The 27481-nt window shown below is 40.1% G+C and overlaps 1 protein-coding gene across 4 annotated transcripts in view; it reads right to left on the bottom strand.

The window, feature by feature from the left end:
• NSMAF (neutral sphingomyelinase activation associated factor) overlaps nt 1-26860 on the bottom strand; it is a 46235-nt gene extending 19375 nt beyond the window's left edge. The window contains exons 1-13 of one of the 4 annotated variants that reach the window (XR_010883291.1): nt 26687-26860; nt 15359-15448; nt 15190-15268; nt 15030-15097; nt 14904-14940; nt 11899-11949; nt 9389-9460; nt 5861-5908; nt 5694-5746; nt 5065-5194; nt 3998-4069; nt 3033-3141; nt 306-482 (exon numbers count right to left, since the gene is read on the bottom strand). Coding sequence is in view for 2 of the 4 variants with exons in the window: in XM_067290486.1 (XP_067146587.1) it covers nt 306-482; nt 3033-3141; nt 3998-4069; nt 5065-5194; nt 5694-5746; nt 5861-5908; nt 9389-9460; nt 11899-11949; nt 14904-14940; nt 15030-15097; nt 15190-15268; nt 15359-15448; nt 26687-26739 (1039 nt within the window). In the remaining 2 variants the exon portion in view is untranslated. The remainder of the gene's footprint in view (nt 1-305; nt 483-3032; nt 3142-3997; nt 4070-5064; nt 5195-5693; nt 5747-5860; nt 5909-9388; nt 9461-11898; nt 11950-14903; nt 14941-15029; nt 15098-15189; nt 15269-15358; nt 15449-26686) is intronic. The other 3 variants (XR_010883290.1, XM_067290486.1, XM_067290485.1) reach the window with 3 other exon arrangements.
• Nucleotides 26861-27481: the final 621 nt, after the last annotated feature.

Below are 27481 nucleotides of genomic sequence, written 5' to 3' on the forward strand. Positions count from 1 at the left end.
TTACCTGAACCACAGAAAATCTTTGAATGCCCTATACCGCTGATTTTTCAAGGTGTCTAAATAGATGTTAAATACTCTTAAGTATTTTACTTTTCACACACACACACACAAAAAAAAAAAAAAAAGGAAAGAAGGGTGATGTATTCTGTCCACTAAACTCCAGAGTAAGGCTACGCGCACAAAATAACATCCAGTTCACTAACCCCAGGTGCATGTTGATGTAGGTGCACGCAGCAAACCCACCTGTAACTCACGGTGTTTCAGGCTGCACACGATGCATTAACACGTCTTTTGCACACACATACCTAGTACTGAACTGGAGTAGTCTGCTATGATCCAGGGAAATACAGGATACTGTGAGAGATCGTTGCAGCTCCTATCAGCCAGATTGTTGAGATGAAGGAGATACTGGTAGTTTGAAATATGCCCTCGCTGCCATTGTAACATATAACTTTCAGCTGTATGCTCTGTAATATGGTTTTCTAAAATAAAGCAAAACATTGAAGCTTTTGGGGTCCTCCCCCCAAATTACAATGCAACTAACACTATGCAAGGCACTATAAAATAATTAAGAGCACAGCTGTTTAAAAGAAAAAGTTAAAATTAAGTAGTAACTTTATGCTTACTGGCTGCTACACTCTATACATTTTAGAAGACCTACTTAAACAGTGCATTCTACAGCAAAATCACCTAGAAAGTGTTGAAACTGAACTTGAAAGCAATGGATGGGAAAGAACCTGAACTGTTATGAAAAAAACATTTGCAGACGATGAACCATGAACCTTGCTTGGCAATCAGGCAAGGCAACCTTTAAGATTTCAAAGTTCGAGAAGCAATTCTGCTAAGAGACAAGAAAACAGTTAAATGTACTTTCCTAGTGGACAACTAAGGATGCCCATTGACAACTGCTTGTGAAAGAGAGCCATGCATAAATGTAAATGAGATGCAATTTCAGAACCACTAAAACAGACTAGAAGACAAAACTTGTCCACCACACAAGAAAGGAAGAACTATGCACAAAGATCTTCTGTCTGAAACACGAGGCAGGCAGTCAAGAAATTCAAAACTGCACTATTCTATAATCAATAGTTACAATATGCAGATATACTGGTGGAGGATAAACTGATGTGAGCATATTGATTTCATGCTATTTCTCCATTTTAAGATGAAATTAGAGATGTTTCTTCGTCTTCTTAGTCTGTCGTATGGGTTGCAGGTATATCATAAGAAATGAGTCATTTGTTTTACGTTTTTCTTTAAGCCATTTAAGGAAATGATCCAGTGAGCACCTTGCCAAATGCTTGAAACAGCAAAACTGAAGGAGTGCAACCACGTCAAGGTGACAGGAGCCCCTCCAGTCAACCTCCTCATCAAGTAATCACTGTGTATTATGCTTCTCAAAGCATTATACAGCACACTTACTGCATGTGTGTTACGGGCTGCTTTTTATCCTAGTTAAAGGGTACAAGCTCTTTAAATTACCCTTCTCCACCACTTAGAGGGCTACAACTCTTTCAGATGCCAGAGAGCTAGAATTTTTCTGGAACATCAAGTTACTTACAGACTGCCCCTGCAATTACTAAATAGAACAAGATGATTTAAGGTTAGGATATGGTGGGTTCAAGCTGAAAAAACATACGCCAACCCTCTCCTCATCTCACTTCCTGAAATTCTACAAATAAGTAAAAAAAAGTCAGCACCTTCCAAGAGGGAATCTTCTGCTGTTAGAAACAGCTGCTGAGGTTACCACAATCACTTTTAGAGAAAGAGTTTACCTTTTTTTAATTTCTAATCACTAACAAAAGAAATCCTTAAGACAGAATAAGGAGCTGTTTTGGAATGGGATGCCATGAGAAAAGACTATCTTAATGCTTCCACTTATCCCCTTTGGCATATTTTTTGACAGGAATGAGTGACCTCTGAGAAGTACAACTGGACTCAAATCTCCACAGGACTGGATGCTTTACTTCAATCAGTGCATCTGGAAACTTTGTCTTTGAAAGAGTACAGAAAAAAAGTTATCCAGAAATCAAAGTCTGAAATAGGGTAACAGCATGCATGTATTTTAGTACAATGAAAATCATTTCAGAATCTACTTCATTTTCAAAAGAAAAATCTGAAAAATTAAAAAGGATTCTCAGAGTAAGTGACTGTTTCTTTGTGACCTTAGTGGACACTCCAAGCTCTGGTGAAGCAAGGAAAATGTCTACTGATATTTAGGCAAGTTTGTTACATAAAACCCCTAGATTTCTGATACAATAACCAGAAATTATAAAGTTTACATAAACACTTTCAATATTGGCAGTAAACACGAGTTCCAATGTTTCAGTTGTAGTTGCATTACAGAAAGTGAGGGATAAAGCTAATATTTGTTTTTTCAGCATACACACTAGCCTTTTAGAAAGGTTCTGTTCATAGTCTGCAAGAGACATGTATCATTCCCAGGAACTGATGCATACAAGATTCAATAGAAATGAGAACTGAACTGTTTGGAAAGCTGCTTTTTAAACATTGATAAGACTGAGGAAAGTTCAGACATTTGTGTGTGCCAGAAAGCCATTCATTACAGGAATTTTCTCAATATGATTTTTACCTGTTAAGCTAGAATTAACTAGAAGGAAAAAAAAATCCCCCCTATCCTCCATCCCCAACAACAAAAAACAAAACCCAAGCCAGTCTTTACATTCTTTCAGCAAAACACGATTTGGCTTAGTGGATCTTGTTTACCCCTTGCTTTGAAGACAGAGACTATTCTTTTTAGAACAGTACATAAAGTTGCATAACCAAAAGAATCAGTTTCACTTTAATAGTGTTATCTCAGCTTTCATGTTCAGGTCTTCAAATACAAACAGAATATATGCAACTTTGGAGTGTTCATTCTGAACTTTGCTTACTTTTACCAAACATTGCTATAATAGTGATAACTTCAGCTGTTTATCCTCCCAATTCTTTCCACATATCAAGACAGCAAAACCTAGAATATTTCCCCTCACAAGCGGATTACATTAATAATAATAAAAAATGCTGCAAACCTATATATGTTGCAATAAGGAAATAGAGCTCATCTCGATCTTGATAGTTGTAGAATTTCAGGTAGATGTCAGAACATAGACCATTTTCTGTGCAGAATACTTCAAGTCCCTTCGAAATTAAAGATGGGGGAAATAAATTGAAAGCAATTACTGACAAGCTATAATATTCATATTTTTACAGAATGTTCCAGTTACTAATATCTGGAACTTAAGACTCTAATAAACCAGGCAACAGTTTTGCCCACATACAGTCTAACATTTTGCTTTTCATCTCCCCTGTTCCCAACCATAAAGGCACTCAATTTACAGCCAACTGAGCAAATAGCTTTATAGCTGTCCATAAATTGGCTCCATCTGAATTGTTTAAGGACAGGTTATGCATTTTATGTCCTAAATGAATGGAGTGAAGCAAACAGTTAAAGGTCCATTTAGTTTAAGTATGTTTTGAGACAAAACTTTTGTTCAAGACTGAAATTTCAGTATAATCACTGAAAGAACACAGCTGAAGGTTCCACTGCAGCACTGGCCTTATCCCTCAGTCACTTACTGCAGGACTCATCACTCCATGTTAGTGTCAGTCTAAACTAGTGATCAGGCTCCATCCATGAATCAATTCCGGGAGAAAGTGCACCATGAGAGGACAATTCATTCTATCCTAAAATAGGTGTTTGAGATAAGCGGGATGAATTGCCCCCTGGAGGTACTCCCTTCTCCCTTCCTCTACAATGACTGCTTATGAAAGAAACTTTCCATCCTTGACACAGTTCATGCTTCCCATTTCATCTTTTTGACAACACAGGGAACTGAAACACTTCAAAACCAGACTGGATCTTTGAGTGCTGTTCAGTATTTAATCCATAGTTCTTAAAAACCAGCTAATTTTTACCTAAAGATACACACCATTTCAGCTGGTCAGTTTAAGAAAACACATATACAGCATGAAGTAACATATAAATTGAGCTTACCAGTGGCATTAAACCATGTCTTCTTTTATAGATGCGGCGCACATTTTGCAGTGTTATCTGTACTACAGGTTTCTGTGAGAAAAGATAAAGATATTCCAAAAGGAAATATTAGCCTATACATTCTTCTATATTAATCCTTTCCAGTCAATCCGGACTTTTTCTAGACTAGAGATACCACCAGTATGATAGCAATATCCACTCCTGTCATTTTAGCAGTAGAAGTGATTTTAAGCAGTTTAAAAGAGGAAAGATGATTTTACAGTTGGCTCTTTCCCAAATAACAAAGCAGTTTACAAAAAAAAAAAAAAATCACGAATAATGCACTACCACTTCAGTCTTCTGCCAATGACAATAATCATGCAAAAGTTGTCAAAAATAGGATATTAAAATAAGGAAGTCGTGGGGCTGCTGGGCAAACTATTCACCAATAGTGCCATCTTATGGCCAGAAATTGAATGGCAATTTTTCATGTTCAGCAGTGAATCAGATTTTACTAGTCCAGACATGTTTTTAAACATATTAGCAGTCTGCTGAGATTTTTGTTGCCACTTCTGGAACAAAGCTTCAAAGCAGTAATCAGTCCATGACATACACTCATTTCTCCTCTAGAGGAAGGAATGGTCAATTTAATCAAGAATTAGAAAGCCTTCTTCTGCACATAGCTAAGATCTTCTGACATGAACTAAACATACGTAAAGCTCTCACAGGTAGGAACTGCACCACGGAGTAAGATTTTGAATTTATCTTGAATGAAACGTTAAAAAAGGTGACCTACTCTGCATTTTTTTTGGATTAACGGACAATTAGCAAAAGACATTCTGTGCTTTTTCAGCAAAAGGTCAACTTCAAGCAATAAACACAGAACATCTCAGTGTATTGCGACACACTGAACGCAGTTGAGCTGCCTAAATTAGAAGAAAACTAAAAGGTTTGATCTTAATTGAAAGTTGAGTCTTTTAGGAGCTGTGTTCCATGTGCATTTAAAAGGAATAATATAGAAAAAGAGAACTGTCCACTAGGAGAGCAGAGTGCACACATCTACATGAGACTGTTCACTGGACACTTACAGGATATCCATTAAGAGGCTGAAAGTACAAGTTTGCATCAGTGACGCATACGTGCCCTGGATTAGTCACCAAGGGTGTCACCATTTCTGCCTTGCATTCCATATGCAGCGTTTCAGAAATGCTCTGAAATCTACAAGTGAAGAAAGGGAGTAAGTTTACCTCTGGATCTAACTTAATGAAAGTCACTCTCTGAAATCCTTTAGAAAGGTATTAGGTTAACTTATTACCTTGGGACATCTGGATTGGGACCTTACTAAGGGAGACTATTTTAGGCACAAAGAGCTGTTTGTTCAGACCTGTACTTTAACAGGCATTTCAGAAAGGAAAGTTATTACATTCTCCACCATTCTCAGCGCAGTAAATACATTGACAAAGTCTTTTCTGGCATATACTAATGCCTCATTTACAACAAATTCATGGATAAACTTAACAACTTGGAGAGAGACAAAAAAGGTATTAGGTTTATCTTCACAACACAGAGTTTCCCATTCTCTGTTCTAAAATGGATCATAACTCTCTGAATTAGAGAGCTTACGGTGTCCCAAACATGCACTTATTAAACACTGAAACAATAGACTAACCCTTCAAGCTGAAACTCATTTTCCAGTAGAAAGCTACTAGGAAGATACCTGTTTTTATCAAATGAAGTTCTAGCCAAACGTGACTGCAGTATAGCAGTTATCTGATTGGGGGGGGGGAGGGGAGAGAAGAGAAAATAGTTAATATGGTTCATGATCCAAATGCAAACATTTCATTACTAACAGTGATATTCCAATAGAATTCATCAGGTACTTACCATGGCAGCTTGATCTCCCAGCTTATCTAGACAAGAGGCCCTGTAGAGCTAAAGAATAGTAAACTTTAAGTGAAATACCACAGACATCTCCCACACAGCTCAGAGTCAATAGAAACTAGGGAGGATTTAGCATTCTTGGTGATAGAGTACTAAAAGAAAACACACGCTTTCTTGGCCTTTTTTGTTTGTTTGTTCATTATCATGTTATTATTTTATCTATATACTACCACTCTACATAGAAAACCTCACTAAGCGGGGCACACGTGTCTTTGCCAACAGGTTGGCCAGCCTGGTAAGGAGGGCTTTAAACTAGGAAAGATAGGGGAAGGGGAGAGTTATAGAGACAGGGCAGTCGGCAAAACATGGCTCAAATCGGGATGCCTCCAGCAGGTGCATGCAGCCGGGGGAAGCGTGCACAGGACATGACTGTGGAGGATCCTCTTGTATCCCTCCTGGGAAACCCGCATGCTTGATCACCTCTCTGAAATGCCTGTACACCAATGCACGCAGCTTGGGGAATAAACATGAAGAGTTAGAGATCTTTGTGCAGTCACAGTGCCATGATCTCATTGCAATTACAGAGACATGGTGGGATAGCTTGCATGACTGGTGGATGACTACATGCTTTTTAGGAAAGACAGGCCAGGAAAGCGAGGTGGTGGAGTTGCTCTTTATGTGAGAGAGCAACTGGAATGTATCAAGCTCTGCCTAGGGGTGGATGAAGAGCGAGTCAAGAGCTTATGGGTAAGGATTAAAGGGCAGGCTAGCATGGGTGACACTGCTGTGGGTGTTTACTACAGGCCACCTGATCAGGAAGAGGAAGTCAATGAGGCCTTCTACAGACAGCTGGAAGTAGCCTCACGATCCCAGGCCCTGGTTCTCATGGGGGACTTCAACCACCCTGATATCTGCTGGAAAGACAACACAGCCAGGCTCAAACAGTCCAGGAGGTTCCTGCAGAGCACTGATGATATCTTTCTGACACAGGTGGTGGAGGATCCAACGAGGAGAGGTGTGCTGCTGGACCTTGTCCTAACAAACAAAGAAGGACTGGTTGAAGATGTGAAGGTCAGGGGCAGCCTTGGCCGTAGCGACCATGAGATGGTGGAGTTCAGGATCCTGCAAGGAGGAAGCAGGGCACTAAGTAGGATTGCAACCCTGGACTTCAGGAGAGCAAACTTTGGCCTCTTCAGGGACCTACTTGGAGGAATCCCATGGGTTAGGGCCCTAGAAGGAAGGGGCGTTCAAGAGAGCTGGTTAATATTCAAACATCACTTCCTCCAGGCTCAAGAGCGGTGCATCCCTATGAGTAGGAAGTCAAGCAAAGGGGGCAGGAGACCTGCATGGATGAGCAAGGAGCTCCTGGCAAAACTCAACCAGAAGAAGGAAGTATACAGAAAGTGGAAAGGGGGACAGGCCACTTGGGAGAAATATAGGAACGCTGTCAGAGTATGCAGGGATGCGACGAGGAAGGCTAAGGCCCACTTGGAATTAAATACAGCAAGGGATGTCAAGGACAACAACAAAGGCTTTTTCAAATACATCAGTAGCAAAAGGAAGACTAGGGAAAATGTGGGCCCTTTGCTGAATGGGGTGGGCGCCCTGGTGACGAAGGATGCAGAGAAGGCAGAGTTACTGAATGCCTTCTTTGCTTCAGTCTTTACTGCTCAGGCCACCCCTCAGGAATCCCGGATGCTGGAGACAAGAGAGAAAGTCTGGAGAAAGGAAGACTCTCCCTTGGTCGAGGAGAATTAGGTTAGAGATCATTTAGGCAAACTTGACACCCACAAATCCATGGGCCCCGATGGGATGCACCCACGAGTGCTGAGGGAGCTGGTGGATGTTATTGCTAGGCCACTCTCCATCATCTTTGAAAGGTCATGGAGGACAGGAGAAGTGCCTGAGGACTGGAAGAAAGCCAATGTCACCCCAGTCTTCAAAAAGGGCAAGGAGGAGGACCCGGGATACTACAGGCCAGTCAGCCTCACCTCCATCCCTGGAAAAATGATGGAACAACTCAACCTGGATGCCATCTCTAAGCATGTGGAGGACAAGAAGGTGATCAGGAGGAGTCAGCATGGCTTCACCAAGGGGAAATCATGCTTAACCAATCTGATAGCCTTCTCTGATGGAATGACTGGCTGGGTAGATGAGGGGAGAGCAGCGGATGTTGTCTACCTTGACTTCAGCAAGGCTTTCAACACTGTCTCCCATAACATCCTCATAGGGAAGCTCAGGAAGCATGGGCTAGATGAGTGGACAGTGAGGTGGATTGAGAACTGGCTGAATGGCAGAGCTCAGAGAGTTGTGATCAGCGGCGCAGAGTCTAGCTGGAGGCCTGTAGCTAGCGGTGTCCCCCAGGGGTCAGTACTGGGTCCAGTCTTGTTCAGCTTATTCATCAATGACCTGGATGAAGGGACAGAGTGCACCCTCAGCAAGTTTGCTGATGATACAAAACTGGGAGGAGTGGCGGATACACCAGAGGGCTGTGCTGCCATTCAGAGAGACCTGGACAGGCTGGAGAGGTGGGCGGAGAGGAACCTCCTGAAGTTCAACAAAGGCAAGTGCAGGGTCCTGCACCTGGGGAGGAATAACCCCAGGCACCAGGACAGGTTGGGGACTGACCTGCTGGAAAGTAGCTCTACTGAGAAGGACCTGGGAGTGCTGGTGGACACGAAGTCAAGCATGAGGCAGCAATGTGCCCTTGTGGCCAAGAAGGCCAATGGTATCCTGGGGTGCATCAGGAAGAGTGTTGCCAGCAGGTCGAGGGAGGTGATCCTCCCCCTCCACTCAGCTCTGGTGAGGCCACATCTGGAGCACTGTGTCCAGTTCTGGGCTCCCCAGTACAAGAGGGATGTGGCACTACTGGAGCAAGTCCAGCGAAGGGCTACAAAGATGATTAGGGGACTGGAGCATCTCTCTTATGAGGAAAGACTGAGAGAGCTGGGCCTGTTTAGCCTAGAGAAGAGAAGGCTGAGAGGAGATCTTATTAACATGTACAAGTATCTGAAGGGAGGGTGTCAAGAGGATGGGACCAGACTCTTTTCAGTGGTGCCCAGCGACAGGACGCGAGGCAACGGGCACAAACTGAAACACAGACACTTCCATCTGAACACGAGGAAAAACTTTTTCACTGTGAGGGTGACAGAGCACTGGAACAGGTTGCCCAGAGAGGTTGTGGAGTCTCCTTCTCTGGAGATATTCAAAACCCGCCTGGACACAATCCTGTGCAACGTGCACTAGGTGACCCTGTTTGAACAGGGGAATTGAACTTAGATGATCTCCAGAGGTCCCTTCCAAACTCAACCATTCTGTGATTCTGTGATAGAAAACAGCTGATGGAAGAAGCTTAAGAGCCCTCTCAGAACTAGATGTTTTATGTTCAATTGCTGCATTTTAGAAAGAGACACTCCAAAAATTCACCTTGAGAATGAGAAGTTACTCAAAATACTTAATTAAAGAAAGCTTCCCTTAAACATCAAAGAAGAAGCTGTGACAAAACGTGCAACGATATCAAATAGCACGTACCTGATGTAGCGTTTGTACAACATCTCCCAGTTTCCCAGCAACATCCAGCTGGAATAAGTATTCAGTTCTACCCTAAAACAAAAAGTATGCTTACTACAAATAGGTCTAAAATAAAACTCAATTAGACTAAAATTAAAACACTATAAAACCTGGTCAAAGTACATTTTTCAGAGGTTGTAGTAGTCCTGACACATACTGAAGATAGGTGTGAAATCTTAACTTCTTCACAAATGTATCTTCCTTGAGGTAAAGCTCTTTGTGGACAATATTTGGTCAGTTGTTTAATACAATGCAATGTAACAGCTTTGCAGTGCTTAAATTAACATAGGCTGAATGTCTGTAAAATACAAAATTAGTACATGCTCCATCTAGTAAGTGACATGATACATTTAGGCAGTTACCTTTTAGACAAAAAATTCTAACCCATCAAATCTTGAAAGATTATGCTATACAAATTATCATTCTCTACAGCAACTGTTTTGAGCTGGAATGATCCAGAAATGTAATCATAACCTGTTTTAACCAGTCATTTCTAACTCACTAACACATCATCTCCATCACCCAGAACATGTGGCATAATCCTTTTTCCCCCTTCACAAAATTTTCTGCTTTCTTAAGTGCTGTTTTACAGTACATTTTTTTTCATACTTTTATTTTAGTATATTAAAAGTATGTGTGCAAATCAACCAAAATTACATATAACTTGTCTTCAGCAAAGGTGGTAGGATCCCTTGACAACTCTCAAATATATCATAGAACTATATCAACATATTTCTGTAGGACTTTTTCCTTTCTCAGGTTAGATTTTTAAAAAGTGATCAATAAGACTATTTCAAGACACTGATCTACAGATACAGTAGAATTAATTTATCAAAACATCCTCTTGTAATTTAAGAAAACATGGAAATATGGATTATTTTCACAGAACTGTAAGCTATCTGAGCTGAACTAACAGTAATCTAAGAGAAAAACATGCTTCAGAAAACAAGTGGGTCTGGGATAAAGAGAGATAAAAAATATCAGTAGCACTAATTTGGATGAAAGCTTTGTAACACTTCACTGAGTGCACCCTTGCCCTTCAACAGGAGAAGCATGGATCTGAGAATTCCTAGTGCGCAGTTTATAAGGATTGCTTACAGCCAATATAAAAGCTTTTGTGAGCTGTTCTTCATCTAGCTTTCTAGCCAAAGCAAAATCAATAGCTCAGTATTTTTGTAACTTATCAGTGTTATACATGTTCATGTACATGTTAACAAGACATGTTCACCTGAAATGTAAAGCGAAACTCAAGTTCTCAGTGAAGCATCTGGAACTGGTAATGATCCCAGTTGAAGACATTTAGCAGCAACAAAAAATTTGTAATTTCTAATTACTGTTAGGAATGTTTTAAGTATGAATGAATGAATTCTGTCTTAGGACAAAGGAGTAAAATGAAAATCCTTCCAAATGGCCCTTCTCTTTCTCTCTCTCTTCCCCCCTCCCCCCCCCCACTGCACAGACAGTGTGATGGCCATTTATGCAATACATAAGTCTTGCACACAGATATGAAACAGAAAATACAACAACTAGAGCAGAAAGCAGGTTCAGCAAATGAAGAATTAATGGCATAAAGGAAATGAAAATCAAAGATCCCAGTTCAGAGTCAGATTTAATCAAAAACAACCCAAAACAGTTGAGAGAATAAATCAGAGATCTTCTCCAGTCTCTTTGCTATTCATAATGGTATTAAAAATTTATGTATTCCATCACTCTTGAGATCTTTTATTTGTACAAACATACTGAGCAATACAATTCTGTTGCAATTCTTGCCATGGGCAAGAATTCTTGGGCAAAAATGATGTTTATTAATAGCTTAAGAGCTCATGTTCTTTGAAAAGCAAGTACACAAGTTTAGAATGCCATTGCTTTTCCTTGATCTGGATTATATTTTTCTGAGGTGTTTTAATGACTCTGCATTTTCACTTTGGTTTCGCTTCTTAACCCCCATCCCATTCCAGCTGAAAAACCCTTCCTTCTAGGCCTTGAAGTCCTCAGGCTCAGAATCAGAGCAGACACCAAGCATACAGAAGCAAGCTCTGGTTTCTGCTGTGAGAAGACTTCTCTGCTGTTTCTTTGAACTGTGGAGCACTCAGCTGGGAAATATCAATTAGCAATATCTTTTTTTTTAAGATGTAATGAGAACTGAGGAAAAGTCCTCAGTCAGGATGCAGTTTCCACTAAACAGTGGCGGCCAGCTGACAGTTCTGGCTGATTGTTGAGCCTACAGAGCTGCACATCAAGGTAAATAGCAAGTGTCGAGTCAGCAGTATGTCCTCCAACAAATACATCATAAACAAATTATGGAAGAATTCAGATACTAGTTTTATCTAATACACAGAATGATTTAACTTCTTGATGCCTTATTGTCGTATTCCTCAAATGATAATTAATTATCTTGATCTTTCAGGAACAAGAACGTAGTTTTTTTCAAATTATTAGTTCCCTAAGAATAGTGAAAAATGTCTACTTACTCTTACTGTTTTATAGGGTCCAATAATGTTTCTTTCTTTAATGAGAAAAACCTGAAAGAATAAAAGAATGTTAAAGACTTAGACCTTAAAATATGAAGTACCGATAAGGACTGCAAAGCTAACCATACCATTTAAGCAAGTAAAAAACTGGGTTGTAATATCCTGCGTTAATTGACTACCCTAGTGGAACTACAAAAAAGACCAATAACCTTTTATAACAGCTAACTACCAACTGCAAAAAAGGACAAGTGTCCAATTTAGTTCAGAGGCTTAGCTATTTAAACAGTTTATTTCTTTCATTCTAATCATATGATCTTCAAAGAGTTGCAAGATTAAAGACAATAGGTCTAACTGCATTTAATAGAATGCTCCTCTGTCTCTTCTTTTGCAGCTTATGCTTTTAAGGTTCTGCCTTGAAATAAAGTTAATTCACAATGTAAATTACTTTATAAGCCTTTTCAAATGAACTCTTTTTCTTTTTCCACTATCAAAGATTTTGCTTCCAGTTTCAAATCGGCCACTAACATCACACTTCCTCTCTCATTCAATAGCACATTTTTGAACAGCTTTGTTTTTCTAGTGCTTTTATCAGATTTGAAAGGCTCTTCCCCAGAAAACACATGAAACTACTCTCCTTCTTCAGAAGCTTCTCTTCACATCCTCCTACTGAAAGACTTAACCCTTAACACATTGGCTTGTAGATATCCCCTTATTACCTGCCAGCTGAAAGAACTGAAAAGTCAGAAATAAGTCATGTTTTTACTCTCTCTAGAGGAAAGGCTCAGACTCACTAACTCCCAGCCCTGAGTGTGGTTCTGAACTATTCAAAATATACTACACTGCACTACCAGCTTTCTTCTACTCCATGGCCCAGACTTAGCTGCACCTGACACGTGGCTCCACCAGGCCCAGCACCACAGTTTGCGTACTACAATTCCACATCCAAAGGCATTATGGCAGCAGTCTCAAGTCACATCCTCAATCAAGAACAAATACTAACCTTATAAGAACAAACACTATACTGTCTCTTAGCCAAAAGGCAGCCATCTAGCACCTACAGTCCTTCCCACATCACACGGGCTGACAGAGCTGACCTTTGCCACATGACAGGTTATCAGAAGAAACCGAGTGGTATGCTTAGAGGCTTACTAACTCAGGATGCCTCTAAGTGCTACATTAAATAATAATGGCAATCGATTCCTTTGATCTGACATGGACTTTTACAGACCTGAATCAGGCCATAAGAAAATCGGCACCAGACTAAGACACACCCCTGCTTTGTACTCAGGTCTTACTTCTACATAAGTAAACATTCTTCTGCATTGACAGCCTCCAAAACCCAAATTTACATGGAAAAACTTGAGTATATATAAGCATACTCTAGCATATGTAAGCAGAGCAAAAAGCTTTAGCCTACAGTATTCAACTCCTTTTTTTGGAGGCATTTCCCCCCATTCTACTTTGAAAAAAATATATTGAAAACAAGCTAATCTAACACACAATTATTTTTATTTGCTCTATTTCATAGTCTATTATGTAAAGCAAAACTTTTTATCCAGCTATGCATTAACAATGTTTTTGAGCCTGCAGATAATGCAAAAGTTTGAGATGTTCCAACTATTCACTAAGTGCAGTTTCCTACAAGACAAATTCCACACAGGAAAAAAAAAAATCTTTGTAATTAGATTGTGATTTATCAAGAGTACAGCTAATGTGTACTTCACATTCAGAAGTCCCTATCCCTTTTATAAAAAAATATATATATATATATATAAAAAATACTAATGTCTCATCCCATCAAGATATTCCAGAAATTTTCCCCACTGATGTAAGAATGGCTGGCAAGCTAAACATAGCTAAACCAACACTTGCCACTTCACAAGTTAATTCTCCTTTCCTCCAAGATGTTTTTATACTCATTCTATTTTTCAGAACACATACTGATGAAGTACGGTGGAGGCAAAAACCAGGGCAATGAAATAAAAGGCAACACTTCAACTTTTCTTTTTTTTTTTGGATCATCCTCAGGTTTGCAGGGCACATAATAAGAAATGCCTTAAACAAAAAAATTCCTCAATACACAATAAAAATTGCCAATGCAAGGAACTGTAACTAAACTATACTCTTCACAGAAGTAGTTTCAAAGATGAAATTAAATATACTGATTACTTTAACAAAATCCACAAACATTTCCAAAGTAGACAAAATTAAGTGCTTGAATTCATTTTTGACTGCAGCAATACTCAACTGAGCAAGGCCATCAGTTTTCATTATTGTTAAAGGAATGGATTTTACAAAGATGTTAGCATCTTTTAGTTTCCCACCTTATCTCTGTTCTTTCCTGAAATGAAAACATGAACATTTTGTTGAAGCTTTTATAGCCTTCAAATGCCTATCAGCTCCAATTTTACAAAGCTTAAAGTATATTCTGTTGGTTAACATTAAGTACAAACATACTCAAGTTAATCACAATTCATAACTGAAACCTGAACCCATGTTTCAGGGCAGTTACTGAAAATTATCTGGTGCATGTACAGCAGAGTCCAATGTTTTCACAAAGCTGAACTCAAAGGATCAAGATGGTTTTACCGTTATCACTGTTATACCGTTATACATGCTGCAGAAAGTAGGAGAAAACTACAGAAAACTGTAGCAAGACCAAAACAAATAATAGAGATGAGTAATAACAAATTTAAGTAAACTGTCTATTCCCCTTTTCCATGCAATTCTAAAATTGCCCCAAGCTCCTTCGCAAACTGCACAGTACAAAAAGTTCATCTTTTCAAATTAATCCTTTAATGAAGTCATAAATAATTTGACATTTGCAGCATCAATAGCTTCACAGTAATGCTAGGTTTGTGACACTAATTAATTTTGTTTCCAGTTAGAAGGAAAAAAAAAAAAAGAGAGAGAGAACAAAACACTCCAAACTCCAAGAGCAACACCATTACAGAACACAACTTCTCTCATTTATACATCAAGGAACCGTTTTATGCAGTTCTTACCTGATTACATACAACAGAAATCCCTCCAGATGTATCCCTAAAATGAAAATAAGATATCTGAAGACATGGGGATTTGGGCTTTACAAAGAGTTAAATGCAAATACACAGTAAATCAAATTCACGTACCATGTGAAAGGGTTATTTCCTTCATTGTGTTCTGGGGCTTTTATACTAATGCAGTCTCTCAGGGATATCTGTAGCAAGTTATAAAAACACATACTCCTTTTAAAAAGCTTTTTAAAAGCAAACTGAAGTTACCAAAAAGTTGTAAGATTGCACTGTTTACCTTGATAATGGGTTGGATTTTTTCATCAGGTTCAAAAATAATCGATTTTGAGCAGATCTTTAGAGAACCTCTGATTTTTCTGAAAGGAACAAAAAGTAGTTGTACATATTTTAAAAACAGATAAGACTAGAATGATTCCACTAAATGAATGTATGAAAGAGCTTTGTACCTTTCATCTCTGCAACCTTTATTCATAATATGATTAGCTGTGTGATGTTCAAAGTAATGTTCTTCCAGATTAAGAAGAAGCAGTGAAAACCTACAAAACAATAAATAAATAATTTCTTCAAGAAGAAAACATCATAGAACAGGTAGCGTATAGCGTCATATGTTTGGAATTCTTCAGCGATTTGGCCCTCTCCCCCTCCTTAGCATGAATTCATTTAACCTGACTTTCTAAAAGAACATACTTATGTGGAAATGTGTGTACACATAAAGATACACGATCTCTCCAGGTTAGGTACGAGTCTGTTTCATACATCTCGGGTGAGAACCATCCTAATATGCCCAGCTTTTATTTATTTATTTATTTTTATATTTGTTTAACCTGATCAGCTTAGCCCAGCCAAGACACACGATGACACAAAAGGAGGGGCAGGAACTAACAGCTTGGAATGAACAAGATTAGATCTTTCTGAAGCAAAACCAGGTTATATTGGTTTAAAGTGATAACATACACATGGGCATAGTTTTCACATCACAGCTGAGCCACTCTGTGGCTCTAAGGAGGCATTATCTTCCTCTCCAGCCACACTTCACTGCCTTTGTGCCAGTGATGGCACTTGTTCAAACCCACAACAAGCCTATTTACGAACTAATCCAACAGAAACCAAACCTCAGAGAATGAGTTTTGAAAAAGTTTTCTAAAGTAGCTCACTGCAGGATCAGAGTAGGGCCAGTGCTGGTACAAGGTAAACCCAAATACGCTAGATTAGATAAAACATGAAACTACATTATATAACAACTTATTTTAACTAACCACTGTAAGTGATCAGGGCTCATTAACTTTATAACAGGGTGAACCTGTGAGTTTCAGCTGCAGAGAGCAGCATGAGTATTGCCACAGCAGGAGGAGCAGAAACATCTTAAATCACTTCTGTTGGAAATGCAACACTGGCCTGATTTGCAGAAGTACTTCACTTTTATTCACATCCAGGCTTTGAGCCTGAGTTCTGTACCACACCAGTGATGAGCTTTACACGAAATGCCCAGGACAATGCTAATGATACACACCAGGTATCCCCACAGCAGTATTTAAATGGCGTGGAGTGAACATGTCCAGAGCTCACGAGATGAACTACATACTGAACTGTCTGCTCATTAAGGAAATACATTTCACATAGAAAACACAGTATTCTTGGAAAACGTATTTTGTTCACATAAGTTTTGTCGTGTTTGTCTTACACTAAGCAGAACATAGTAACAATGGTTTGCTGTAACTACAAATAAGAGTGTACGCATATGCTCAAAACTCCTTCTCTTCAGAGCCTCTATATCCAAGACTGTTTGCCCTAATGCTATGCTGCTTTCTTGGAAAGGTCAGTGCACTATCTTTACCTCTCCTATTTTCAAATCATGTATTTTATGATAGGCTGAGAAAAGGCTAATAGTACAATGTTAAAAACATACAAGTTAGAACAGAATATGCCATTCAAAAAGTTCTTAAAGAAAATTCAGCACAAAGCTCCAAAAGTCCCTTTAGCCTCTATCCCAACTGCTGCTAATGTATGGGTCTCTATTATCTCTGGTTTCCAATTTAGTTCTATGGGTTTTGCCTTCACATCTCCTTTCTCAAGAGACATAGTATCAGTTGCCTTCTGTTTCTCATTGAAGTCTGTCCTTCAAATGACTATGGAGTCCCTTTGCTTACTGCAACCTACGAAACCATGACATATCTATCAGATGTAAAGTAGACATCCAAGTTTTAGAGGCTTTAGTGCCTTTGAAGCAGTTTAATTATTCTTCTCTTACTTATTTTGATCACTCACCTTCAGGAAGCTAAAACAGAAGGTCTAGCTCTGCATTTTGAGAAAAAAGCTTCAGGAGAAACAGTCTACATACTAAACAGGCAGAGAAGAGTAAGAATCTGTAGCATGTCCCACAGTTACCATTAAACCTCATTTTTCAACAGATCATCCAGCTGAAGTCATCTTCATTTTAAAATTTCTGGAATTCTGCACCTTGCAAACACAGATCTAGCAAGTGCTATCATATTTGGATTTAAAGCTCTTCAGTAAGGCTGTATCAGGATATATGAACGATGATCCACCAATAAAATGTTATTTCTAGCAAATATAAGCATACTCAACTTATTATTCACAGACCAAAGTATATAAAAACCACACACACACACACACACACACACACACACACACACACACACTCCTACCTCTACACAAAGCTAACACCCAGATTTGTCTGGAAAACCAACCTGCTCTCCCTCTTCAGGGAATAGGCGCTATGGACGTAGGGAAACAATCAACTTCACAGCAATGCTGTTAATGGTCCCACAGAGTATTTTTCCAAGCAAACTGGTGAAATACGGTCTATAGAAGCTATTCAAAGGCGGGGGCAAAGCTTCTTCAAAACCAAGCTTGTTATTAGTGTTTCACCATAAAGAAATAAGACTAAGTGACCTTCCAGAGGATCAGTATTTTCCTTACATGAACTAGAAAATGGCAAAAAACATGCTTATTAAAATTCTCATATGACACCAAACTGAAACAGATACCAAGGCACTGGAGGGCAGGAACAATCAAAATGATCTTGCCAAAACATAGTATGGAAAAAACATATTGCACAAGAGCAAGACAGCATACAGCCAAGAACAGTTGCTGCACAGAAGATTAGGAACAACTAGATAGCCGGCACTCTTCTAGGAAAGATCACACATCCATTGTGAAGGATACAAATAACTGGGAAGAAGCCATGTATCACCTTCAATGCAGAACGTTGGATAATATTCAACAGAAAATAGCCATAGGTAAAAAAAAAAATCTAGAAACTAAAAAATACTATTTGAAAGAAACTGAGGAACACGTCAGCACTGTTCAAGCCCATTAAGGCTACTCAAGTAGCAGAAGTTTATTCATAGTAACTACAAGACACTTACATAAACCAAATTTCATAAATGAAAATAGTTTTTTCAAATTTTTTAGGGAACAATCCCTTAGAAATGGTCATATCTCTATACTCATAGCTTATGTGCCAAATAGCCTTCCCAAAACAAGAAACAGTGGGCTACCAGAAAAATTTGAGGTATACTGCCCTTTGCATTATCTTCACTCCTGCTGAATCAGATGACTTTGTGGAAAAAACAACCCACAAGGCATGCATGAAAATTCAAGATAAACTCTTCATATAGGCTGTTTTAACTGGTCTTTAACTAGGTACTTTGGGAAACTCTAGGTTTCTTCCTTTTTAAATAAAATAGTTACTGCAGCATCCAATTTACTATTTCACTGCTATTCTCTTGGCCTCTCTTCCGTAAGACCACTCACTATTCAGTTCTTACAGGTAGCATCTCTGTAGAATTTCTTCTAGATGTAGACCAGCAACCTCCTACAGCGTAACATGTTCACTTTGTGACCTCATTTCTTGCTGTCTTGAAAATGGGTTGTATTTCTTGCTGCTGTTGCAGCATTTTTCCCCCAAACACTAAAAGTCATATGGCCAAATACATGTTTTCACATCTTCTCCCCATCATCACTGAAACCTTTCAGCTGGTTCTGCAGTCTCTTCCAGGCATCTGTGTGTTTGTTTCTACTCTCCTTCTTGCAAGTCTGTTTATTCTAACTGCATTTTCTTGCAATATTTTCAGGCTGCTAAGAGTCGCTTGTCCAGCCTGACAGCTTTCTCAAGCCCTTGCTTATTTATTTAAATAAATTAAAGCTTAATCCAAAGATTCTATCAGAAAAATTGCACCTCAAAAGTTCTACCTATCTTGGATATGCAGTATTGCTCAAACCAAAAAAGATTTCTCTGTACGCTTCTACACCAGGACAAAAGGATGTATTATTAAAGACATCACAAGCTAAGAAAAATATTGTTATTCTTTCTACTAGAGTTCAACTGCTTGCATACACAGATCAAACCTGTGTTTCATTCTTTTTCAGGCCATTACCAGTGTGTGTTTTAACTCCCTGGAGCTTTTAGGATTTCCCTCTCTTTTGCTGTTCTCTCTCAGTTGCCCCCAGCAATAATCCCTGTTCATCTTCATTTCCGTGAATACATTTCTAAGTTTAGTTACAATACAAGAAGTGGGACATAAATGTTCAAACCTACATCACAACCAGAGGAAGTGATCTAGGTTTGTTAGCCAAACACAGCAAGTTACTGCTAACAAGCAACCTCAGGAATCATGAGACATGATCTCAGGAATAACCTTCTGGGATTTCCCAACTCAACTCAAACCTTGCTGCCTAAGCATTTAAATTTCATTCATTTGCCTGTGTTTGTTAATGATTCATAGGGCTGCCAAAAAAAAAAAAAATCAGATATTAATAGAAAACAGAGCTTTTATCTTCACAAAACAGACTTCTGCCATTTAAATAGAGCCACTGTATCAACAGGGTCCCTCTCGAGAACCATCACTACACACAGAATGATACTTCAGGCTTGCCAGCAGGCTAAACAAATGTTTCTAGATAGCAAGGGAGATCAATCTCTGGTGTGTTGCATCTGTGGCTAACAGTATTGTGAAGGCCTGAAAAAATAAGAAAATTACTACAGCTGTACAGTTGAAGCAGTCTTCAACGTGCAGCTAAGCAGTCAGACTTCAGACTAGTCAGCACGATGACTGTTCTCCAAAGAAGTAACAAAGGAATTCCAAAGACACTCGTGATAAAGATGACTGACATTTAAATTTATATACTACCAACTGCTAAATAATCCTATGACCGGAATTTGTAAGCATGTTTGATAAAGGTCTATAATAATCTAATTCTTCTGTGCAAGACAGGGAAAAAAATGGTAACAAAAATATATGATACTTTGCTTAAGAAACTGATTAATCGTATAACAGTGTGGAACTGTATCTTGGTCTCAATCCACTGAGCAGCAGTACTATTCTGTATGCTGCTTAATTAACCAGTGTACAGTATTAAGCCTTTGACTTACTATACTGCCCCAGAAGAACAGCCGGGATCACAAAGCCAATGTGAGGACATGTAAAGCTAAGTACATCTGTTCCCAGACTACCTTCCCTTTCCCTTAAGGCTGACTCTAAGGCATTAAAAAAATCAGTCTGAGCAATTAAAGCTGGACAAACATATAAACAAGATCTTCCAGTTAGAATCACTGGACAACTTCAATAAAGCTACCAAACTGTCCTGTCCCTGCCCCCCCCCCTTTTTTTTTAATAACATCTATGCTTTTTCCTAAAAGCAGACCAAAAGGATCAACTGGGAAATGCATGACTACATTATTAGACCAAAAACAAAAAAACACTTTTTTTTCCTCTTTTAAATTATCAGCAAGAAGTAGCATCTGGAGAAAGCTCATGGTTCTAATGCAAACACTTGACTTTTTTTTTTTTTTTTTTTTTTTTAAGATGGACATTCTGTTTGTGCCTACTGCTCCCAAACCTTGTATTCCTACAATACCATAATAAAATGAATAGAAATTATTCTGTTTCAGGCAAACATAACAGGATCAAGTTTGAGATATTTTTCTTATCTACTTTCTTCATCAGCAAGTAGCTCATTTTAAACCATTTTCACAATGTATAACCCAACTGATACTTGAAACTTTCTAAGAATAAATCATTTAATTAGCATTTACTAACAATAGCATTATCTTCCTCTAACTAGACATCCTCTCCTGGAAAGCGCATGGAAACCAACTGAAATATCTGTTGACACAAGATCAAAATCAAGCAGTAAAACCTTAGTGTACTGTAGGATATATTTGTGCTAGCTTCCTAATAACCAAGACACATTTTACATGCTTACATTCATAAATTTTGTAGTCCCCGTGCTATTTAATTGCTCACAACATACTGATGAAGTCAGTGAGCCACAATCATCTCTTCAGGGATCACTTATCTTGTATATCGAACTTGACATACTAGACTATTTCCAAAGGCAATATATTATTCTGTAGAAGACAAAGACCTAGAAAAATTAGACAAGATTTTCAAAGAAAGCTCAAAGCCCATGAAAGCACCTGTAAGGGGACAGAGTTTCAAAGATGTTCAGTGCCCTACATTTTAGCTTCTTAACAGTTTGGTCTTCATGCTAAAAGTCTCACCAATAACAAACAAGCTTTCAGGAAACTTTTCAGAAAAGGATTATTTGCTTAATATATTTGATCATTTGAAGAACTGAACTCAAAAGAAGCTTCAGTAGCTTCCCCTGTCCAACCTAGCCTACCAACTTTTAAGACCTCAACAATTGCCACTTACAGTTGTGAAGACAAGCTACTTCCAGTTGAAGACACTATCAAATTAGCACATATACAAGAATAAAAGCTTCAGTTTAGAACTCAATAGTTTTCCCAGGGCATTTTTCTATGGGTGTAGTAATCTGAATCAGTTCTTGGAAGGGACCAGCAAGTACCAGAGATAGTACTGTGTGACGGGGCTGGGGCCAGAAGCCAACCTGCCCAACACGGCCAGAAGTAAGACCTGCCCCCTTTGACGCAGTGAGTCTTTGCAGCAGCTCTGCTGCTAGGGAAAGCGAGAAGCTGCAGTTTCACTTTCTAGGATGAGAGGAAGTGAGAGCCACCAATTAGGGGAAAGTCTTGAACTTCAGAAGGGTTGGAAGGGCATTTCAGCTGTTATAGCTCAGATTTAATGAGCGCCCCACATCTGAAGTCAACGGCAGAAGCTTGGTGGCAGTGGGGACATGCTATTATGGAGTGCGGACACGTTAGGTGAGGTAACATCTATTATAAGAATTTGCATAGTTGGGAAAAAAAACAGACAACTTAAAAGAACACAAGGACTTTCTCAGGTCTGACACTGAAGTAAGATATTTCAAAGTCAAATATAAGTTAAATAATTGCTCAGAATCCAGTCACAGTTGTATCAGTCTGAGGGCTTGGGGCAGGGGGAAAGGCAGTGGATAATTATATAGCACTACATTGTGTTATTTTTTCCATAGAAAGCCTTGTTGGAGGCCGTAACACCTTCTGTGTTGGAGCATCTTCAGTTCTCACCCACATCAATCGGCGTTAGAAGTACACAGAACCTGTGGAGTTAGGAGCTAATCTTTTAATAATATGACAGACCTATTTGAGATGAAAAGGTAAGTAGCTATACTTAAGGAAGAGGTAAATTAAGTCTTGCTAATATAATTTTGCTTGAAGACTTATTTTACATATTCTTAATTTTGTATTATCCCAGAAAAATTGTATTGATTAATAAAATCTGGAAAAGTCACATGCAAATGATGTCAAAGGTATTCCCTTGCAAAGGGAATCAGCATAGACAAGCAGCTTCAGAAAAAAGTGCCTTGCCAAGGAAAACAGAAGTTAATCTATAGCAGCAGAAAAAGATGGGTACCACACAAGTGTAGCAAGTGAACAAAGCAGTCAAGAACTCTGGCTGCTCTTTTCCAGGCTTTGTCTCAAAAACAAAGATGTTAGTGATTCATTTATTTTTGCCTTTTTAAAAAAAGCTCTTGTATAATTGCCACTCAGAGAAGGGCTAGGGAACATGAGCCAAGAACACACCCAAGACGCATATGAAAACCAGGCAAGATACCAAGCAGCAAGAAAACACTTGCAAAGCTTAACCTCATATGATGTCATCTGCTGTATATAAGGTTTGGGAACCCAAATGGCACCCAAACATTCCAGGCATTGCTCAAAGCATAAAGAAGAGAAGCCAATTATTTTACAAAGTACAAACTGAGGTTTAGAAGTCCTGCCAAAATACTATCAAATATCCCCCAAATAAGAGTTTCAGGCTTAGTTTACTTCAGAACTTCACTTTGTGCTTAATGCGTACATCCCTCCATACTTCAGTTAGCAAAGAACTCATCTAAGATCCACCGACACAAAGAGGGGAAAAAAAAAACCCACAAGGAAAAACCCACACCCTATTTTATATACCGATGGCACCTACCAACTGAAGCACCAGACTTGTCAGAATCTGACACAGAAATGAATGTGCAGGGACCGGTGTCCTGGCAAGATCCCATTTATATCATCCAGAGGAGAAGATGCCTCACTGATCTGCTTTAAAATCTTAAGCAGTGACTTAATTTTTAACCATTTCCATCACTTCTAGATGATCTGACAGTCAAACTACCGTATCAAACCATCTATAATAAGCAAAGAGTATCAGAATTCTGAAGCCTTCAAAAAATAAACCTTTCCTTTCATTAGAAACACAGCAGTACTATTTATAGATTTCAACACATGCACTTTTAAGCTTCATTTCTGCAAATAGTTCTACTGAATCCCACTGAACTCAACAGCTTGCAGAATGGCACACTTAGACAACAAATACAGGATTATTTTTTGGTCTACGCTCTAGCACAGTTCTAATAAAAATAAAAACATAACATGAAAATATCCAACTAACACCTAATTCAACGTAAATACAGGCTGCTCTGAAATGGTAGGCCTCACTTCATCTCCACCAGCAATTCTCCTTTACAACACTTCAAGCAACCAGAGAGGCACAAGCTGGAAAACTACTGGGGCAGAATGGTTTTAAGTCAGATCAAGGGGCTGAGCTGACACACCTTGCAAATGCACAATCACTTGCCCGATACCGTGGGAGCGCATTCCCAGGAACAAGAAAGCAGACCAGCCTGATTCAGCAGCAGCCCACAGCTATATAAAATTAAGTGCAATATTAAATCTCATCCTAGCAGGAGCAAAGTATCTATACTTGCTGCTTATGCCAGTTATAGGACTCAATTGCTGATATTTGAATAACAGCTTTTATTATGTATGTTTTGCCCCAAAAGGGCAAGATAGGGCTACAGATTTAAAAACAAAGAAACCAACCCAAGACAATCATCACACAAAAGATCCACCTGTAGGACGTGCATGCTGCCAATATTATGTCTTGCATGAAGGATGTTAACAGCGAAACAGATGAACTCCTTGAACAGGAAGCACAGTGCACACAACAGACCAACATAACTATTTATAAAAAGCCTCTATATCAACTGTGAGCCTTGCCCGAATTTTGGCACACAGCCAGCAGAACAGAGAGCTCTGTAAAGAGAGTAACAAGCTTATCAAAAAAACACAGCATTTAATTTGAAGTTTTGTAATTAAAATTATTTTTAAAAAACTCCTCCTCACTAACGTTAGATATTTTAAGTATTAAATTCATAAGCATGCACACAGCACCACTATAATTAAAAAGGGAAATATCTCATCTTTCTTTACACTGAACACCTGGGGAAAATGAAAATAGATGTCTACCAGTACGCATAAGTTCAAAGTGAAGATTCCTTCCAGAATTATCCCTAAGCAATAGGGAGCTGGATCTGTTTAATGAAGGGTAAAGTAAACCTTACTCTTTGGTCTCAAACTGTGCACACAGAGAACCATTTAGTATTTTCCTGTTTTCTTCCAGAAAACTGTATATAATCAGAAAAGTAGGTTTATGTAATCGGATATTAAAGTGGCCCACCTAATCAGTTCAGAGGAAATTATTTTTCTTCAGATCACTTAAAACTGATTTTGTCTTTCTCCCCACCTCTAAACCAGCTATAGAAGAAGATTAACTTTTTAACTACTAATTTTCACAGTCGAAGTTGCCTGTTTTCCTGTTATTCCTCCTTTTGAGTCAATTTCTGTACTCTTATCAAATCTTTTATAGCTTAAATGTTTGTACACTGCTTTATCCAAAAAATGACAACAAAGGAACTATGAAGCACCATTGCCACAAAGTTTCAAAAAATCCTGGTCATCTACCTATAAAACATTTAAGCAGGAGTTGATGTCTCTCTAACAATTACCTGGCAAGAAGGCTGAAAGAAAAGCTCTCAGTGGCTATCCCTTCAATTAAAGTTTTAAAATTAAAGTTTTCTGTGTTTTTAAGGAAGAACTATAAGGAAAACGGAAGCCAGAATTTAAAAAAAAAAAAAAAAGCTTTAAGCACTTAAAAATATATATATATATTTTTTTCAGGATTTCCTCATTTAGAAAACCACCGGAACAGAGAAAGGGAAAAAGATTCATCATATAGTACAAAATACATATAAATTTATTTTATTTTACATAAATATTGTTAAGCAAGGGAAAGCAATAGAGAAATGTGTTTGCAGATATCTACATGGGAAAAGCTACAAGCACAAATGTGAACAAGACTTATCTTGATGTGCTCAAATTACAAACCCAAATAATAACACAAAAGATCCCAAAAGGCTTCCAAATATAACCAAGGAAAAATATTTCTCATTAGAGACTTTCAATAGTTGCAAACCTGTAATGCTGGCAGACGTTGGTAAGTCGGTTTGTTTTTCAAGGCTTTTTGAAAGAGATTTAGAGACCACTTTCTTTGGGACAAATCTGATCAGTCTTGGACTTTTCCTAGGCTTCTCAGTAAGAGGAGACTTTGCATCCTGATCAAAATGATTATAGTCATTCTTCTATATTTTCCTAGGCTGAAGATGTTTTACCTCAAATTGAAAAATCTTCATCTTTTCCTCCTGCACAGGAAGTTTGTTTGTTTTCCCCCTCATCCCTCACACACAACTCAATCCCCAAAGCAAGGAGAAAAAGATACCCAAGAAAAGACAAAGTGCTCCGGAATATGTTCGCACGTCGAAAGTACCTTAAAAGCGGCAGGGGCTAAACACGCCGAACCGCTATGAATCAGAGGTTACAGGGACAGCGTGAGGCACGCTCCTCGTCACGCGGTTTTCTCCCCGACAAGGACCAGGGCCGCGCAGCCGGGATCCGCGCGGGGCCCGGCCTCTGCGCCGCAGCGGGGCCGCCTGGAAAGAAGCCCAGCACTGCTTAAAAGTAGGGGACAAAATTCAGGATATACAACAAGTGACCGTGATACGTCCTTCTCCTATGTTCAGCTGGCCACAGGAACAAAAAATAGAGATTACAGTCAAACAGAAGGAACGGGGTAATTGCGTTAATACATAAAGGAGCCGCCAAAGAGTCTGTAATTTAAGGGTTGACAATATGCTGATTATACTGCTCAGGAAAAAAAAAAAAAGAGAGAGAAAAGAAACCATGATATATATCGAAACAGAGCTGTAACGCCACACCACTAATAGGACTGGAAAAAAATAAATAAATCTACGTGTACTATTTCCACATAGTTCAGGGAAGCCAACCGGTATTATTTTCCCAGGTCTCCTCTATGCCTTCTGAGGCTCCCCTGCAGGGACCCGAAGGCGATTTGATTAAGACAATAAGGACAACAACAACAGCAGCACGAGAGCGGCAGTCGCCCTTCGGCCCCCGCGCCCGCCGGGCCGGGCGCCGTCCCCGCCCGGCAGCCGCGGCCCCGGCCCGGGCCCCGCTCCCCCCCGCACCCCCGCCGGCCGGGCGGCGGGCAAGGGCCGCTCACCTCTCCTTGGAGCACCGCTCCCGCTCCAGCCGCCGCTTGCGGACGAAAGCCATGGGGCGGCCCCGGGCCGGCCTCGGCGCCGCTGCGGGCCGCGGCGAGAGGCGGCAGCAGGCAGCCGCTCTGCCGGGCCCGCCCCATATATAACGTCGGAGGCGGGGAAGGCGGCTCGGGCAGCCGGCGGCGGGAGGCCGCTGGCCGCCGGCGGCCGCCGGCGGCCGGCGCCGAGAGCTCTGCGCCCTCGCCCGGGCTGCGGCGTTTCTGCGGCCCGACGCGGCTGCGGGGAGTCTGGGCCTGGGCCTGGGCCCGGGCCCGGGCCCGGGCCCGGCCGAGCGGTGGCCGCCCCTCTGCACTGGTCTCCGTGGGACAGGGTGCTCACCCACCCTGCCTGGGGGTCTCCATGGGGCAGGGCACCCCCCCCAACCCGGCATGGGGGTGTCTGTGAGGCAGAGTGCCCATGCACCCACCCACACGTGTGCACGCACACACACTCTGTCTTCCTCACTCACTCAAGCTTTTGCTGCCACCGCTGACACCCAGGGGCCACCCATGTCCCCAGCTCACACCTCCCTGGAGATCATGGGTTGTCATGAAAATGCGGCCCTGGGCGATGGGGGGGAGGTGGCCCCACTGCCCTGGAGGACTACCAGCCTCTCCCTCCCCATCCTCACCACCCCACGGGGCCACCAGTCTTTGCCTCCCTGTCCCCACCACCCCACAGGGCCACGAGCCTCTGCCTCCCTGTCCCTGCTGCCCCACAGGGCCACCAGCTTCTGCCTCTGTGCCAGCACCATCACA

The sequence above is a fragment of the Apteryx mantelli genome, chromosome 2 (genome assembly GCF_036417845.1).
Source record: "Apteryx mantelli isolate bAptMan1 chromosome 2, bAptMan1.hap1, whole genome shotgun sequence".
Classification (NCBI taxonomy): domain Eukaryota; kingdom Metazoa; phylum Chordata; class Aves; order Apterygiformes; family Apterygidae; genus Apteryx; species Apteryx mantelli.